The sequence below is a fragment of the Vicugna pacos genome, chromosome 4 (genome assembly GCF_048564905.1).
Source record: "Vicugna pacos chromosome 4, VicPac4, whole genome shotgun sequence".
NCBI classification, from domain to species: Eukaryota; Metazoa; Chordata; class Mammalia; order Artiodactyla; family Camelidae; genus Vicugna; species Vicugna pacos.
In genome coordinates, this window is record NC_132990.1 from 58283587 (window position 1) to 58302210 (window position 18624).

At 37.9% G+C, this 18624-nt stretch overlaps 1 protein-coding gene across 1 annotated transcript in view; it reads right to left on the reverse strand.

Moving 5' to 3' along the window:
- CTNNAL1 (catenin alpha like 1) overlaps positions 1 to 18624 on the reverse strand; it is a 50839-nt gene that overhangs the window by 28056 nt on the left and 4159 nt on the right. The window contains exons 2-5 of the mRNA XM_072959875.1: positions 11653 to 11842; positions 5550 to 5737; positions 2955 to 3074; positions 393 to 482 (exon numbers count right to left, since the gene is read on the reverse strand). Of these exons, the coding sequence (XP_072815976.1) occupies positions 393 to 482; positions 2955 to 3074; positions 5550 to 5737; positions 11653 to 11842 (588 nt within the window). The remainder of the gene's footprint in view (positions 1 to 392; positions 483 to 2954; positions 3075 to 5549; positions 5738 to 11652; positions 11843 to 18624) is intronic.

Below are 18624 nucleotides of genomic sequence, written 5' to 3' on the forward strand. Positions count from 1 at the left end.
CGGAATAAACAAACTAAGGGCTGACTTAATACTCTGTTGTTACTTAACAGATTGTAACTTGCCAAGCTTTTTCTAGAGCACGTGTGCTGGCTCCCTAGTAAGAGAAGCAAAACCCTGCAGGCAGTGGGCAAGCGTGACAGGCCTCAGCTCACAGCACTAATAAGCCAGCTCCTGCTTAGCTGCTCAATCAAAGCTGATTCATAGGCTACCTGATGTTTGGAACTGGGGAAGGAAGTTAACATCCTCATTAAAGAATAACTGAGATTTGACTATCACAGCCTATTTTCCAAATTGTTACTTTGATCTTTTTAAAACGCAAAATATATACACTAAATGCATTTGATCAGATTTTCAAATTAATTTACAACACAGTAAAACAGGAATTTTCTTACCTTTGAAGCTGTGAGAAGCATCATGGTGCACTTTTCAAGAACTGCCCTAGCTGCTGCCATTCTTGCCTTTTTCTTTTCATCTTTCAAATCCTAAAAATGAAATAAAATCACTAAGCAGCCTAGGGTCATGTAAACAATCCAGTTTCTTGAGAAATCATTTACTCAATAATAATAATATACTGAAGAATTAGGTAAACACTGTTTAAAAAAAGTGACAAGGTAAAAATAAATAAAGTTTCATAAAATATCACCACTTTAATGTAAATACATCAACACCACAGAGTGGAAAGAAACAGCTGCCCTTACGCAGGGTGGCAGAGCCGGGAGCCAAGGCCCAGGGGGAGGCTGCCATGTGGCTCACATCCTGGTGGGCTGCACACCTGACATTCTTGTGTCCATGTGAACACAGCTCACTCCTAACCAGAAACAACCATCTTGTGCTTTACTAAATTAAAAGTGACTTATTTATTGAGCATTTGTGGGCTATTATTTCCTTCAAAATAGACACTTCGATGGCAGCTCTTTCAGGGACCATGTCTGATTAATCCCATCCAAATGCTTATTCATCTCCATATGAGTTTTGTTTGCCCTAAGCTCAGCCAATATGCCACTCTAAAATGTTCTTAGGATTTTCTTGGGTATATACTATTCCCCAACTAGAACACAAACTCTGAAGGAGGAACTGTGTTTTGATTTTTTTTCCCTTTGGGTTTCTCTTCATAGAGCCCTTGATATGAATGTGTGTGATCACAAAAGGTCCCCACATATTGCTGATCAAATCTGCAACCAAATACTCTCATAATGATTTGGCTGTAACCATCTAAATCAGAGGTCAACCAAACTTTCCAGTAAAAGGCCAGATAATAAAGTTTTGAGGCTTTCTGGGTCCTTTGGTCTCTGAAACGACTACTTAATTCTGCCACTCTAATGTGAAAGCTACCCTAGATAAAACATCAACAAATTAACATGGTTCTGTTCAAGACTTTACTCATGGACACTGAAATTTGGATTACATAAAATTTTCACCTGTCGTGTTGGCTTTTTCTTATTTGTGAGTTGGGTGAAAAGGCCTTTCTTACAAATAACAAAGATCTAAGTTTGAAATTTTTTTATTTGTTTTAATAAATTAGAGTAGATTCAAAGTTACCCCAACAATAGTATCACTCTCATCCACTCGCATCCCAATACAGCTTTCTTTAATAGGAAAGTAAGAAACAAAGTTACATCCAGTACATGAGAAGCTGCATATAACCCAAAAGCTAATTCAGGTCATAATGTCACATTCTAAAGGACTCTGTCCTACATGTGACTACCATCCATCGGGAGTACATGTCAAAAATAAAGGTTGAGGTCATTCCTAAAATCTCCACCCATTCCTCATTTTTAATTAACACACTAGACAGGACTTCTGGCAAAACAAACAAACAAACAAAAACAACCCTGTAGGTCTAGCTGACAATGCACCAAGTGGGCACGCCATACATAACACTTGTAAGGCATACACGATACCATATACTGTAGTGTCAGCAAGTGATCAAAAAAGACGGCATCTCAATCTGATAGAGGGCTGGTGCACAGGACAAAACAGAGGCCTTCTAAAACCCAGATGGTCCAGGAAGCACTAAGTGAAGCACGTAATCCAGCCTGTCACTTTCCAAGGCAATACCCATCTTCCAACTCCAGTTACAACCAAGGAAGTTCACGCCCAAGACTATGGCCTACAATTCGACATCAAAGCGTCTCAAGAAGAGGTCATTTATATATTTAACTTGATAAGATGGACTCTGCACAAATATCCTGACAAGGAAAAGTCAGTCCTGGTTTTGATACGGTCTTCCACCTCCCTAAACTTCAGAACTTATAGTCTGAGTTGGGGAACAGACCTACAAAGAGCTAATATTATGGTGTAGTAGGAAAACTACAGGCTTTAGAATCAGACATAACTGAGTTCAATCTGCTAGAAGAGTGACCTTGGAAAAGTTTATTATCCTGTCAAGTTCAGTTTCCTCATGTTTTGAGACAGTAATAAAAACACCTACTTTATAGGGACGTTTTGAAAATTAAATGAGATCAGAAATATTAAGTAGCTTAACATACAGACAATGCAAATAGCCCAATGCTTGGGTTAGTACCTAGAATACAATTATAGAAAGATATAATAACAGAATAATACACAGTAACAAATTACAGAAAGACTAATAACAGAGCTATATAACAAAATACTATCAGAATATGTATGATGATTCATTTATTTGCCTGAGCCCTTGTAGAAGAGTCAAATGGAAAGTTCCATAAAAGAGGAAGTACTTGAGCTGGGCCTTGAAGGCAAGTATGACCTTTCCCAGTGTGTGAGGTGGGAATATATTTAAATGTTATCTGTGTGCAAAAAAAGACATACAGATCTACTGACTTTATCCTGGCTTGTTTATGAAAGGCTCTCAAAACCAAGGCTATAGATTTAATAAGCAAAGAAACCAACCCAAATGATCACGAAGATCACACTTCCATCCAAACTGGAAAATATACGTGTATCTCAAGACTTTAAAATGTGGAAATACATACATTTTGTCTATCTCCAGTTAGATGTGCAAACTCTACCATTTCAGTTCCAAACTGACTGAATATTTGGACAAACTCTTGAAAGCTGTTTACTTTCTCTAGTCTTTCCATAGTTGCAAGAACCTGCAAACAGAGAATATTTTATTACCAGGTGTAGATGTAAAGGAGACTGAGACATTGAGCCTGAGCCGAGAAAGGAAAAAAAAGAGAAATTCTAAATTCTAGGGGAAAGCTGAGGAAGAGCCTGAGGAGAAGACTGAAAAGGAGCTCAGAGAAGCAGACGCAGATTCAAAGGTTAGAACCATTTAGAGAATGATTTCTTTTTAGAATGGGGAGACTTGGCTTACTTGAAAATTAAGAGGAAAAAAAGCAAAAGAAATGATTAAATATACAAGAGAAGGGATCACTTATGTAACAAAGTCTGGAGAAGCTGGGAATGGGCAGGGGTAAGATAATCAAATCTTTGGAGAACTAGGAAGGGGATGAGGCTAAAAGACGATACACAGAAGCTTTAAGGCTCAGTGAACCAGAATTGGGGCAACCCCGTCCTTCTCAGGAAAATGGAAGGAAGGTCACCCGCAGAGTGAGGACTGGAAAGGGAGACTTGGGATCTAAGGAGCAGGAAAACAGTTTGGATCAATCAGAAACTGCCTGTGTCGAATAAGTTAATTGCCAAGAAGCTTTGGACAGCCTGGGGTGGATAGAGAGCATGTCTTTAACAGAGCCAACAATGGTATGTGTTTTCTTGACATTAGAACCAATGTAAATAGATGTGAAACATATTTTCGAATACTTTTCTCTGAAATAACAGTACTGGATTAGTTTTAGTCAGACCAAGATAGGTAAAGAAAACACAGATATCCTGTGTTTACGGATTTTAACGAGGATATGATGGACACTTGGCGTGTTAATCTGCCCTGGCAGCTTAGGAAGTCCAGGAGACTCACACAGATAAGGCAGATTGCCACCAACGAGCAGAACCTCCGTCTTCCAAAGACAGGAAGGCTTTTTCCTATTCCTCTAGCACTGCCTGATGCATCTCTCTGATTTCTTTTTCTCTTTAAACTTATACTTTTCAATTCACTCAATACCAGCCAAGTAGTTTTGTTCTCAAACCAGCGGGAGGATCCCTTCCCTGGCTGACTGCCCTCTTCCTTGCCTAGGGAATTATCCAGGGAAAGCAGTGATTGCACACACCCTGGCTTCCTGGAGGATGGAGAGGCATGGCCATTATCCGAGAGACTGGAAGAGGTCTAGCTGGACGGGGAGAGTGAAAACCTATTCTCTAAATTTTGTGATTATTCAGTAATATTTAGAGACTTTGCATACAGAAATTTTGTAGTGTGGGTAATTGTGGTTTTGGGTGATTGAGCTATTTCTTAAATTTAAGCTTAAACTCTGACTTGGGGGAAAAAAGGCACTGAGGAATTCAGTATTTTTATCAGCTAGGTTTCTACTATATACATTGTCATGGTGCTCAGCTTTTCTTCCCAAATTTGTACATGTGAAAAGTTTTTGCCTCAACAAGTAGATAATGGTTTTCTGAGAAGAAACATGATTTGCATTCAAAAGTCTAGGCCCAGTACACATATCATTTAGGAAATGCAGGTATAGATTAAACACCACTTTTTTTTTAAACCACACAGACCATTTCATTACCATATACATTGTAAAAACTATGTGCACAACTGGTACAAAATAATAACAAACTAATACACGCAGCTGACCTTAGATCATATGACACTTTCAGAAGCTATCTTCAGCTGTTTTCAGTCTCTGAAGATTTCATTTTTAGTTGCATGTGTAGCTCACTACATGGCTTTGATGCAACATTTTCATACGTTACTTTCTTTTTTGAGTGGGAGATGGTAAAGTTTATTCTAGGAAGAGCAACTCTGAGAGATAAAACTGTTTTAAAATCTACATATACGTACTGTTCATTGTTTCTTAGAACAGTTTAGATCTTCAGCTTTTTAAACTTACATGGTTATCAAAGGAATAGAGCCAACCACAAAATAAGAATCAACAGAATGCAGTAATCCAATCATAAAAGCAGTCAAATGTCCTTACACATAGTTAAGAAATAAATCAACTAAGTTATGAATAATAAGTAGTTCATTTGTGTCCTTTTTTTAATATTCCATATATAAGCAATATCATATGGCATTTTTCTTTTTTTTAACATTTTTAAACTGAGTTTTGGTCATTTTACAATGTTGTGTCAAATTCCAGTGTAGAGCACAATTTTTCAGTTATACATGAACATATTTTTTTCGCTGTGAGCTACCACAGGATCTTGCATGTATTTCCCTGTGCTATACAGTATAATCTTGTCTATCTATGCTGCATATGCCTGTTAGTATCTACAAATTTTGAAATCCCAGTCTGTCCCTTCCCAACCCCCGCCCCCTTCGGGCATTTTTCTTTCTCTTTCTGGCTTACTTCACTGGGATACCACTTTTAAACTACAGACAATTAGAATAATAAACAATTAAAATAGACAAGCATTGCCAAATTACCTAAACTTAAAAAAAAAACAAAAAACACTTCATGACCAACCGTGAAAGACACAAGTAGAACCATCAGAAAGACAGGTACCTTATTTCTCGATCTTATTATCTGCTTAATGACTACTCGGTCTGCCAGCAACAACACTTTAGTCACTGAAGAAAGAAGTAATCTGGCAGCCTTTATAACTCCTGTTTTGTCTGTAAAAATTGTGATCTGGCCATCAGATTCTGGATGATTCAAGCTGCCTACGTCTGTAAGCGCTGCAATTGTTTCACCTAAGGAGAAAGGCAAGGAGGGGACGTTAAATTGGGAATAAGATACACAAATTAAAATCCAGACTTTAATCTTTAAGATAATGTGCCCAACGGGTAGAAACTTGGCTTTGGAGTCTTATTTCAGGAACAAGAAATAGCTTCTCCTTGATGAGCCCAACAGCACATTCCTAAGAACTGTGAAAAATTGTTGCCTTTACTGAGTTTGAAAAATACAACTTTTGTTTCCAGTGGTATGGCAAATTACATGATCCCCAAAGCCTCCTGTTCTACAGGACCGAGTAAGAGAAATCCCAGGAGCCAATAACCAAAGAAGAACCTGAAAGCAGAGCAGTAAGCAGTTGCCCAGACTTTGGCCAGGGGTCGGGGGATAGAGGGAGGTCACTGCCCATCTCCACAACCTGAAGGCGCCTGGGTTTCTATGGACATTCAGGGAGAGGAGACAAGGGTTTGGGCCCCAGTGGGAGGCTTCCTCCGTGAAAAGGGGGCCTAGAAGAATCATTCATCCATAGGTAGAGGGAAACAATAAGCAAGTTCATCCATTGGTCAGCCTGGGCTCTGGGTGGGAAAACATAGCAACAGTGTCCCTCCTGAGAACTCAAGTCACAAGCTGACCCTCAGGTTTGCTATTTGAAATTTATACTTCTTATGATGCCCAACATAAACCATTCTACCAAATGAATCCAATTCTCTAGAAAAAGTCCCTTCTTCACCATTGCTATCAAACCTTTTGATTTCTGTAATAGCAATTATTCCTCAACAAAAAAATTTAAATATTTATTGTCGCCCAAAATGAAACCAAACTGTAATTATTTCTAAACCTTACTATCTAAATTGACAAGATTAAAAAAATTTTTTTATCATCTTGTAACGTTCAAGATCATTATTTAAGTCCTAAATAAATCTGAAAACATAACAGATTGATTTTCTCACAAAAGCCCTCTTGTCAATATTATTACATACAACCAAGAAGCTAAGGAACTTGAGTAAAAGTATATAAATTTTAATGGACAGATCACAAGGTGCGACATAATGAAGTCAAGATTTAGGAAGATTTGTCTTATAGAAGCATATAAAATGGACTGGAAAGGAGAGATTCAGAGCCAGGCTGCTAATCAGGCAGCTATTTTAATTGTGGGTATGAAGTGGAAAGATCTTACCAGGCTGGTAGTCACAGGAATATAAAAAGGATGATTTGGGAGATACTGAGGAAAGAAAATTAAAATTAAATTAAACTACAATTAAAATTAGTACCTTAACAGAGATAAGAAGGAAAGGGAAAGTGAAAAGAATGGCTTCAAGGTTACAAACCTAAGTCTCTTAAAAGAGTCAGAGGGGTATGGGAACAGCGATGATAAATTCACTTTCAGACAATAGGAATTTGAAATAACACAGGAAAACCCAAAAGATAAGCCACTAGATATGGACTGGTTACATACAAAGACAATAGCTGAAGCTCTACTACTAACAGATGAAGTCTGCGGCAGCCAGCCTCCAAGGTGGCTCCCAATGATCCCCAACTCCTGGCATTTTCATTCTCATGCTGTCTCCTCCCACATCACACCAGGGTTGGTATGGCAGAAGTGACAGTATGTTACACCCAAGGTTAGGTTGTTAAGGACACTGGGGTAGCATCTCAGTTCTCTCTCTCTCTGAGGGAAGCCAGTCACCATGTTGTACGCAGCCATTACTACAGACAGGCATACATGGGGAGGAACTGAGGCCTCTAGTCAACCGGCAGCAAAAATGGGAAGCCTGCCAATAACTAAGAGTGGGAGCTTGAAAGCAGCTCCTACAGTCCAGTCGAACCTTCAGATGACTGCAGGCCCAGCCAACATCCTGAGGGCAGCCTTATGAGAGACACTGACCCAGAACCAGCTGGTTAAGCTGCTCCTAATTTCTGACCCTCTGAAACTACTGCAGGAATAAACATTCGTGGTTTTAAGTTGCTAAGTTCGGGTTAATATGTTACACAGCAATAGGTAACTAATACAAAGCTTATACAGCAAAATAAGCAGAGAAAAAGAGGTTAGAATTAAATATCAATGCACAGAGAAAGAAGCAGGAGGAAAAGTATCTTTCTGTAATAGCAAAAACTAAAAATGCTTCCTCTGCACCCCTGGGAAATGTTACATTTTCCTGTAGCCCTCGATCATCAAGGATATTACATATGAACCTGGGCATATGGTGTTATTTAACCTTTCCTTTTTCTGACTAAATCACAGGCATTTAGCCCTAGGTATGTGGGATGGTAACATTTGGTTAGCTCCACCAACAAAGTCAAACGTTTCTTTAACATTATAAAGTTGTTCTAAGTAGAGACTGTTCCAAAGTTAGTTCCCTGGAAAAGTCACAAAGCTGTCTTACAGCTTTGTGGCCATAATTTTTGACTTGTTATATGTAACTAGTTAGTGTTACATCTTAAAGCAAAAACTCAAAGTCAGTCAAGTACAAATATTCTCTGAGCACCCATAGAAAATGTAAAACTTGACTAGTATCCAAGTGAAAAATAAAAACACAGCAGGGCATAGATGAAATGGGTGGTGTCAAGAGGTACAAAATTTCAGTTATAAAATAAGTCACGGGGATGTAATGTACAGCCTGGTAACCATAGTTAATAATGCTGTATTCCATACTTGAAAGTTGCTAAAGAGTAAATCTTAAGTTCTCATCACAAGAAAAAAAATTTTGTAATTATGTGTGAATGTTAACAAGACCTACTGTGGTGATCATTTCACAATATATACAAATATCAAGTCATGACATTGTACACTTGAAACTAATACAATGCTCTGTGTCACTTATACCTCAATTAGAAAAAAGTAAAACACAATGCAGAAGTCCAACACGGGGAAAGAAAAGTTAAAAATAATAGTTACAATGAAAACTAATATTTATTGAGCACTTTCTATATGTCAATGCATAGATGCATTATATCAAACACTTCTGTAAACACTAACAATACCCCCATTTTATAGATGAGAAAACTGAGGTTTAAAAAAGTTTAGTAGTCTGCCCAGTACCACACTGCTAGCAAGTGGAAGAGCTGGGATTGACTCCAGAGTCCCAGTTCTTTATCACTACTTTATATTATTTCCCTCAAATAAGTATTAAATGGTCCCAAGGAAAAGGTAATTATTCTGGGCTGAGTGGGCTAGAAATATTTCAGGAGTGATTTAGGTGAAGTCTTAAATTTATACATGTTTAAAGAAAATAGGGTTTCCATATCATACAACTCCAGGAGGCACCTTTCTCATTCTCTTACCTGAGTGACTATATGAGGCAGTTATCAAGAAGGGGAAGGGTACTTCACAGGAGACAAAATATGGAACCCATGACACCAAGACAGCCTCCAAAAGACTCCTGTATGGAGCTCCTAGGCTTACAGGACTTGCGGGGCAGCACGGTCTGCTAGAGCTGGTGGAGGTGTCCACGGCCTCTTTTCTCACCCTACACTGGGCACAGCGACATCCTACAAAGCCAGTAAGGTTGCTCTTTCATTTAAAAACCCCTACTCTTGCTTTAATTAAAGGTTTGCTTAAGAAACAATAATATGAAGAACACCTCTACATTTTCTGTTGAATTGTTCATTGCATTATGTAATAATGTCTGTTGTATAAGCTCCCACATAATAACTCAGTGCCAGGGAAGAAAGTCGCTCTCCTCTTGACAAGCTGGTTTGTTTCCTTTTAACAAACAATGAGAATTATATAACCCTTTCTTTCCCACATTTCTGTCTTGCCTTCCAGGAACTGCAAAGATAAATTTCATGTTTAATTAGAGTAACAATGCTGGCTATTTTTTTTTTCTATATTTATTTTCACTTTCTATTTTAATGGGTTTATTAAACATATATGTTTAATTATAAGCTATTTAAAATCTCTTTTACTATGTAGGCAAAATATAAATTATGAATAGAATAAGGCCATCCCCTCTTCCCCACATAAAATCATTCTATATCCCAGTGAATGGATAGAAACCCAAGAGTCAATTCAGAATCCTCCCTTTCCTTTAATCAATAACCAAGTTCTATCGTTTAACCACCTTAGTGGATATTTAGTGTACTTATCTTGCTTTTTATATCCTTAAGGCATTGCTTTGGTTTAGCCTGGTTTACTGGAAAAGCTTCCATATTAATCTCCCTGGCTTTAGCCTCAGTGCTCTCTCAGTCACCCTTCATTTGTTCATTACGTCCATACTACCAGAAACATGTCTAACACAAAACTATTATCTTTCATCTGGCCCCAGATTCCTCAATCTATCAACTATATAGTAACACCTAAAGTCACTCACATAACACTCAGGACCATGTATTGTCTGGTTGGCCCCTCCATATCACTTGGCCTTATTTCACCCCTTTCCTTCAGGATGATCCTCCAGACGCACCTGCTCCTCCCTCAGGATTGCTCATCTCAATTAATATCACCACCATTTACCCAGATGTTCATACCCCAAACCTTAGAGTTTTCCGTGACTCTTCTTTCCATCACAGCCCACATCCAAACTAGCAGCAAATCCTACCAGCTCCACCTTGACAATATAACCAAGTGCAACCGCTCTTCACCACCTCAAATGCTATCACTTGGACCAAGTTACCATCATCTATCACCTGAACCACAGCAAAAGCCTCCTAACCGGTCTCTGATTTCTCCCTCATTCCCCATAAAATCCATTCTCAATACAGGAGCCACCAGGGGTCCTTTTAAAAAAATCAATGAGATTATGTCATTACCTTGCACAATAACTTCCACTAGCCCCTCTATGACATGTAGAACACAGTCCAAAGCTCCTATCTTTGCCTAGAAGGCCATACCTGTCCTAGCTCTTCTCTTTGCCTGGAATTGCCTTTCCCCAGATATTCACATAGCTGGGGCCTTCATTTCATCGCTGTCTGCTCCAATGTTAACTTCCTTAGAGAGATTTCCTGATCTCCCTATATCTGTAGTTCCCAACTGCGAGCCATTTCGACCCCTCAAAGGACATTTGGCAATGCTGAGACGTTACTGGTGGTCACAAAGCGGGAAGAAGGGATCTCCTGGCGCCTGATAGGCAGAAGTGAGGGATTCTGCTAAACATTCTACAAAGTACAGGGTAGCCCCCACTCATAACAAAGATTTATCAACAAATAATTATCCAGCCCAAAATGTCAACAGCATCGAAGGTGAGAAACCCTGACCTCTCTAAAATATACCTCCTTTGGTCTTATCTCCTAACCCTTCCTCTGCTTTATTATTTTCATCATAACTATCACTATCTGACCTTATGCATACACCTATTTATTTGCTTGTTTGTGGTCTCCCTCACTAGAACGCAAGTTCCAAATTTTTTATTGACTTCTACATGGCTATATCCCTCTGGCCTAGAAAAAGTCCTGGCACATGGCCAGCACTCAGTAAATATTTGTTGAATGTATAAGTGGATAAATGATACTTCCACAAAGCTGAACTGTTTGTATCCATCAAAACTCCCCAGGTTCTCTAAGACTCCTGTGCCACCAGTTATAGAGGCTTGTGGGACATCCAGAAATTTGAAGTCAGTCTGATTTGTCTGCTGTAGAGATAGGAACATGCTTGTTTTCATTTCCATTTCCTACATGGTGGTAAATAAGCTAATAGGCTCCTTAATGGCAGAGTCCATGACTCGCAGTCCTCTATACCTCTCGCATTCAATGGCTGATGGCAAGGATGGTGGACTTCCAACCTGCCCAGTGAAAAAAGTCAATGTTTCAGATTTGGGACTGGATCCAAGAGAAGTTCAATATTCCTGGAAGCTAATCCAGGCCTTTAATACCCTAGGCATCCGTAATCACAGGGCTAAAACATAGTACATACCTTTACTGAAAATAAAACAATAATTTGTCATCATGTTCAAAGCAGTAAAATGGGTATAAATAGGCTTCAACATCAATATCCACATACCTGCTTGTTTAGCTTCAATACAGGCAATATTTATTTCTTCTTTCAAATCCCAGTTTTCGTTGGCAATAGCCTCCCCTACTTTAACAAATCTTCCAACTGCCAAGTTGACGGCTTGTCCTACACGCTGAATTGCTTGCAGAGTCTTATCGGACTTTTTGGTATTATCTTTATGATTAATAAGTGTGGTGATCTAAAAATAAAAGACAAAAGCAACCTGCTGAAATTTTATCTCAATACCTTTTTTTTTTAAAAAAAAAAAACTATATTCCAAAGGCCTAGAAAATTAATCTCAGCATTCTACACTAGCCTAATAGACTAACTTGATAGTTTTAATGCCTCAACCCAAGCCAACCAGCAAATCATCCTGTACCCCTCCTGAGGACAATGTTTCTATTAATAACAATTCCAAGCTTACCTGAGGGCAGTTAGCTGGGGCACACAGCTGCTAAGTGGTGAAGCCAAAATTCACAGTCAGACAATTTGGCTCTGAGGCCACTCCTTTCCCCCACCCCCAGCTTTACTGAGATATAATTTACATATAACATTGTGCAAGTTTAAGGTGTACAATGTGATGATCTGATACACATATATATTGCAAATGCTTCCACAGCATATTGCATTTGATACCACCATAGGGGTAGTTAATACTTCCATCACCTCACATAATTATCTTGTTTTTTGAGGGCTTTTTTGGTGGTGGTGGTGGTAATGGTGAGAACATTTAAGATCTACTCTCTTAGCAACTTTCAAGACCATAATACAGTATTCTTAACTATAGTCACTATGCTGTCCACTAGAGCCCCAGAACTTACTCATCTTATAACTGGAAATTTGTACCCTTTGACCAGTATCTCCCCACTTTCCCCACCACCCGGCCCCCAGCAATCACCATTCTACTCAATTTCTATGAATTCAGCTTTTCTAGATTCCACATATAAGTGAGATCATACAGTATCTGCCTTCTCTGCCTAACTTATTTCACTTAGCATAATGCCTCCAAGGTCCATCCATGTTGTGGCAAATGGCAGGATTTCCTTCATTTTCATGGCTGAATAATAACTCCATTTTATATTTTTATCACATCTTTATCCATCCACCCATAGGACACTTAGGTTGTTTCTATATCTTGGCTATTGTGAATGCTGCTGCAGTGAACACAGGGGTGCATGTATCTCTTCAAGATCCTGATTTCACCTCCTTTGGATATATACCTAGAAGTGGAATTGCTGGATCATATGGTAGTACTATTTTTTAATTTTTTGAGAAATCTCCATACTCTTTTCCATAGTGGTTGTACCAATTTACATTCTCACCAATAGAGCACAAGGATTCCTTTTTTCCACATCCACTCCAACACTTGTTATCTCATCTTTTTGATAATAGTCAATTCTAACAGCTATGAGGTGATATGTCATTATAGTTTTGACTTTTATTTCCCTGATGATTAGTGATACTGAGCATCTTTTCATGTACCTGTTGACCATTTGTATGTCTTTTTTTGAAAAATTTCTATTCAGTTCCTCTGTCCATTTTAAAATCACATTCTTTTTGGCTACTGAGTTATATAAGTTCCTTATAATTTGGGGGTATTAACTCTTCAGCAGATAGATGGTTTGCAAATACTTTCTCCCATCCTGCAGATTGCCTTTTCATTTGGTTGATTATTTCTTTTGCTGTACAGAAACTATCCAGTTTGATGTAGTCTCACTTGTTCGTTTTTGCTTTTGTTACTTATACTTTTGGTGTTATATCTGAAAGACCATTGGGAAGTCCTTTGTCAAGGAAATTTTTCCCTATATTTTTTTCTAGGAGTCTTATGGCTTCAAGGCTTACATTTAACTCTTTAATCCATTTCAAGTTAATTTTTACGAGTGGTGTAAGACAAGGGTCCAATTTTATTCTTTTGCATGTGATTATCCAGTTTTCCCAAATAATTTATTGAAGAAAATATTCTTTAACCATTGAGTATTCTTGGCTCCCTTGTCAAATACTAGCTTATTGTATATGCACGAGTTTATTTGAGGGCTCTGGATTCTGTTCCATTGGACTATGTGTCTATTTTTATGCCAGTACCATATTGTTTAATTACTATAGCTCTGTAGCATAGTTTGAAATAAGGAAGTGTGAAGTGTCCATCTTTGTTCCTCTCTCTCATGTGCTTTGGCTAGTTGGGATTTTTGTGCTTCCAAACAAATTTTAGGATTTTTTTCTATTTTTGTTAAAAATGCCATTGGAATTTTGATGGGGCTTGCATTGAGTCTATAGATAATTTGGGGTAACATGGATCTTTTAACAGACCTTTAATGGACCTTTTTGCATTTACTCATGTCTTCTTCAATTTCTTTCATCAAAATCTTAGAGTTTTCAGTGTACAGATCTTTCGTTTCCTTGGTTAAATTTATCAAGTATTTTATTGTTTTTGATGCTACTATAAATGGGATTGTTTTATCTCTTTTTCAAATATTTTGTTTTTAGTGTATAAAAACACAAATTTCTGCATGTCAATTTTATCCTTCAAGTTTATGACTCATTTATTAGTTCTGATAGTTTTTTGGTGGAGTCTTTAGGATTTCCTATATATAATATCATGTTATCTGCAAATGAAGGCAATTTGATTTCTTCCTTTCTGACTTTGAGGCCTTTTATTTCTTTTTCTTGCTTAAATGCTCTGGCTAGGGCTTCCAGTACTGTGTTGACTAGGAGTGGTGAAAATGGATACACTTTTCTTGTCCCTGAACTTAGAGGAAAAGTTTTTAACCTTTCACTGTTGAGAATGATGTTAGCTGTGGGTTTGTAATATATGGCCTTTATTATGTTGAGGTATGTTCTTTCTATACGCAATTTGTTGAGAGTTTTTAATCATGAAAGGATGTTGAATTTTTGTCAAATCCTCTGTCTGCACCTATTGTAATGATTATATATTTATTTCATTTTTATTTATGTGGTGCATCACATGTATTGATTTGCATGTATTGAAACATCCTTGCATCCCAGGGATAAATTCCACTTTATTATGGTGTATGACCCATTTAATTCAGTCTGCTAGTATTTTGTTAAGAATTTCTGCATCTATGTTCATCAGGGATACTGGCCTGTAATTTTTTTTTCTTTCTAGTGTCCTTATCTCTCTCTGGTATCAGGGTAATGCTGGCAGAGGCCATATTTGAAAATACCACTCTATAATGCTTCACAAAATCCCAATGAAATAAATACTAATATCAATCTCATTTCACAAGTGAGAAAATTGGACAGCATCAAGAGTAAGGAAATTGGACATCAACAAGAGTAGGAGAATTAAGATTTAAATCCAGATACTCTGACTCCAGAGCCTAGCCTCTTAACCACTTAGCCAGACTGACCTCTCTGCCTCTAACTTCTCTGCTGATAAGAGGATTAAACAAAAAGATGCGAGTATTCTGTTTAAGTATTGGTAAGCACTCAAAGGCACATTATAATCTGCTCTCTTATTTCATCCTTAAGTACCATTAAAGACAAGAAAACTGATTCTGAGCGAAATTAAGTACTTGGCTCAGACAGCTAAGAAGTGGGCTAGTTTAGAATTTGAACCCAGGTTTATCTGATACCAAAACCCACCCTGTACTGTTCCCTTTAGTGGAGCTTTTCAATCTTCCTGGGATTTTTCTTTTTTTTTTTTTTTTGGGAGGGGAGATCACTGTCTTCAAAATAAAATATTACCTAAAATTACAGGTAACCACGTCAAAGAAGAGTTGCTATGGTTGAATTTTGAGGATAACTATGGGTCATGGGAAGTAGGGAAACAAATATGAATCCTCTGAGCACTAGCTAGCTTAGTCTTCTTCATACCTGCTAGACTCTAGGGAACTCTTAGGACCACCTGGAGAACAGAGAACTTGACTACCATCGATTATTCCAAACAACCATCTTGGAAGAGATTCTGGAGAAAAGAAGTTTAAGTTGTGTTTATTAAATCCTGTATTTATATAAAACTTAAAATTTTCATTTGTAAAGAAAAGATCCTACAATTAGGCTAAAATACCAACTATTGTTCAGTTCTGAAGCACTCATTTTTGCTTCCACTACAAGCATCCTTCCCAGAGCATAATTAGGTGTGGCTATCTTCCTCTTATTCAAAGCAATCTGGAAAACATTCAATCCAAATGCAGGTATGCATTTAAAATTGAATTTAGAGGAGCCAAGGCAATTTATAACTTTTCTTATTAAAAGGTCTACTTATATCCTAAAGGTATTTTCAAACTTTTTAAAAGGGAGGTCCAAAAAGTTATACATGTTGATTTTTTCACAAGTGGGGAGGGGTAATATAGAAAATCTTCAAGAAATAAAAGTCACCCATAATCCCATTATCCTGGAGCAACTTGACATTTTTCTTTTCAGTCTTGCTTTATACATAGACATACTTAAACACAGTTTAACAAAAATGAGACCAAACTTCAATCATCATGCAAAAAACTGACCAGTTAATATTTACCATTAGCTGACACTATCTAATGTGCTTTACCTGTATTGATTCATTTAATGCTCATATCTCTATGAGGTAGATACTACTACACTCATTTTACAGATAAAGAACCTAAAAGTTGACGAGGTTAAGAATTTGCCCAAAGTCACAAAGGCAATAAATTGCCTCTCAGTTACTACCCTGCCTCTTTCCTCCCAGAATTATGTTAAAGATCAAGGGAAAGACAGCTGGTAATATTGTCTTGTAAATTATAATGTGCCAAATAAAATTTCAGCTATTATTCTGCAAAAATAGGAGGCATATTAAACTGGAGGCCACAACTTGGAGTTGCCCTAACAGCAGTCTGGAGAATGCCTGAATGAACCAGAAGAGAGAACAGAGAAGGCACCCCATGGGGAAGAAAGAGGATCTGATGTACTGAAGAACTCTGTTGTGGAATAAAATAAGAACTAGGGCTTACTTGGTACCTTCTAACAAAAGATGTCAAGAAAGTATATCCTAGCAGTTAAGAGCATGAACCCTGGCGTAGCTCTGCCTGGGTTTGAGGCCTGGCTCTGTCATGTGACTATGTAGCAAGTTATCTAACCTTTCTGTGACTCAGTGTTCTCATCTGTAAAAACAAGAATAATAATAATACCCATCTCATTAGGTCATTGTGGTAAACAGATCAGTACATGCGTATAAAGTACTTAGAATAGCATCTGGTACTTGGTGAACACTACATAATGATTAGATATTACCCAATCTGCATTTCTAGAATCTCTGTTCTCTCCTCACGTTTGTGGTATTATTTTATTTTCTAGAAGAACTGACAGTAATCTCTTGATTGAAATGGATTATTTTAGTTTACTTATTTTGTGGGGAGATAAGAAGGAAAGTGAAGACCCAGGGAGGGGGGGAAAAAAGGTAGTAGGCCAGATAAAGGAGCAAAGCCTTAATTCCTTGGGACCTGAAAAAAAAAAGGGGGGGGGGAGTTAGCCCAGGACAGAGAAGTTTGTTTCTGGGCTTAACTCATTAGTAAATTCTCAAAATTACTAGATATAAAAATCAGCTAATCAGTTGTAGAAACCAACATAGACGAAAACACATCAAATCATGGGGAGGCCATGGAAAAGCAGGAAAAGGGACATTTTCACTTACTTTCCACGCCACTTACATGTTTTCGCTTTGCAGTTAAAACCACACATATATTCACATACACAAATCAGCAGAGCGCCCCATATGTTCTCTATTCATCTCCAACTTAATGAGACAAAGGTCCTGAAAAGCTTCCAGGACAATGCTGAGAGAACTGGGAAGAGGAGGGGAGCCACCCTAGAAACGCAAAGGGTCTGTATAACAGTGAGGGAGGTAAATCTGTCACAGACAGGAAAAGACTAGTGGGTGGGAGAATAACATTCCACGCTAGGGTGGGGCTGTGTGGCAGATAGCCCTCCTCCCTTCCTCGGATAAAACCATTGTAAGCCTGGGAGTGGGAGTTTTGACAGGAAGAATAAAGTGATTATTAAAGAAGGCGGGGAGCTGCTCTGCAGAAAATGTGTTTGAGACTCGGCCCAGAACTTTTTAAAAAAAAAATGTGTCTGAATTAGGAAATACACAACAAATGAAGTGCACCACTTAAAGAGATGAAAGGAAGACATAACAAACCCACCACCAAGCTTAGGAGAACATTACCAGCACCTCTGACAACCCATGTGCCCTGTGGGCCCCTCTCTTTCCACATCACTCCCCTCTCAGCCCCACTCCCCAGAAGGAACCACTATCCTGATTTTGTGTTCATCATTTCCTTATTATAACTCTTGTACATGTGTTATATCCCTAAATGATACACGGTTTTGTTTTGCCTGTTTTGAACCTTTAATTTTTTTCCCCTAACATTATGTTTTTGAGATTCTTCTATATTGATAATTATAGCTATGGCTCATTCATTTCACTGCTGCATAGTATCTCACTATATGAACTTAGCACAATTTATTTTGATATTCTACTGTTAAAATACATTTGGGCAGTTTCCAGCCTCAGGCCATTAGAAGTAGAAAGACTACCAACATTCCAATCTATGTCTCTAATACACGTGCAGGAGTTTCTCTAAGGGTATGGATTTAAGAGTGAAATTCCTGGGTCACAGATAATACCCACCTTCGACTTCAGCAGATTACATCAAGCTGTTTTCCAAAATGGTTGTACCACTGACATTTCCATCAGCTCTACATTCCTCACCAACATTTGTTTTCACTGTGGTTTTCACTTGTACTTCATCGATTTCTAACAAAGCTGAACATCTTTCCACATATCTTTTGGACATCTGTTTCCTCTTCTGTGAGATGACTTACCAATTTTCAGTGGGTAATCTTATTTTTGATTCATTGAAGCCCTTTATTTATCCTGGGTGCTACCAATTATTTGTTGCTTATTTGTACTGCAATCATATTCTCTCACTTTATGGCTTATACTTTCAATTCTGATGAACAAAGATTCTCCACTTTAATGGAGCAAATATATGAATGTTTGTT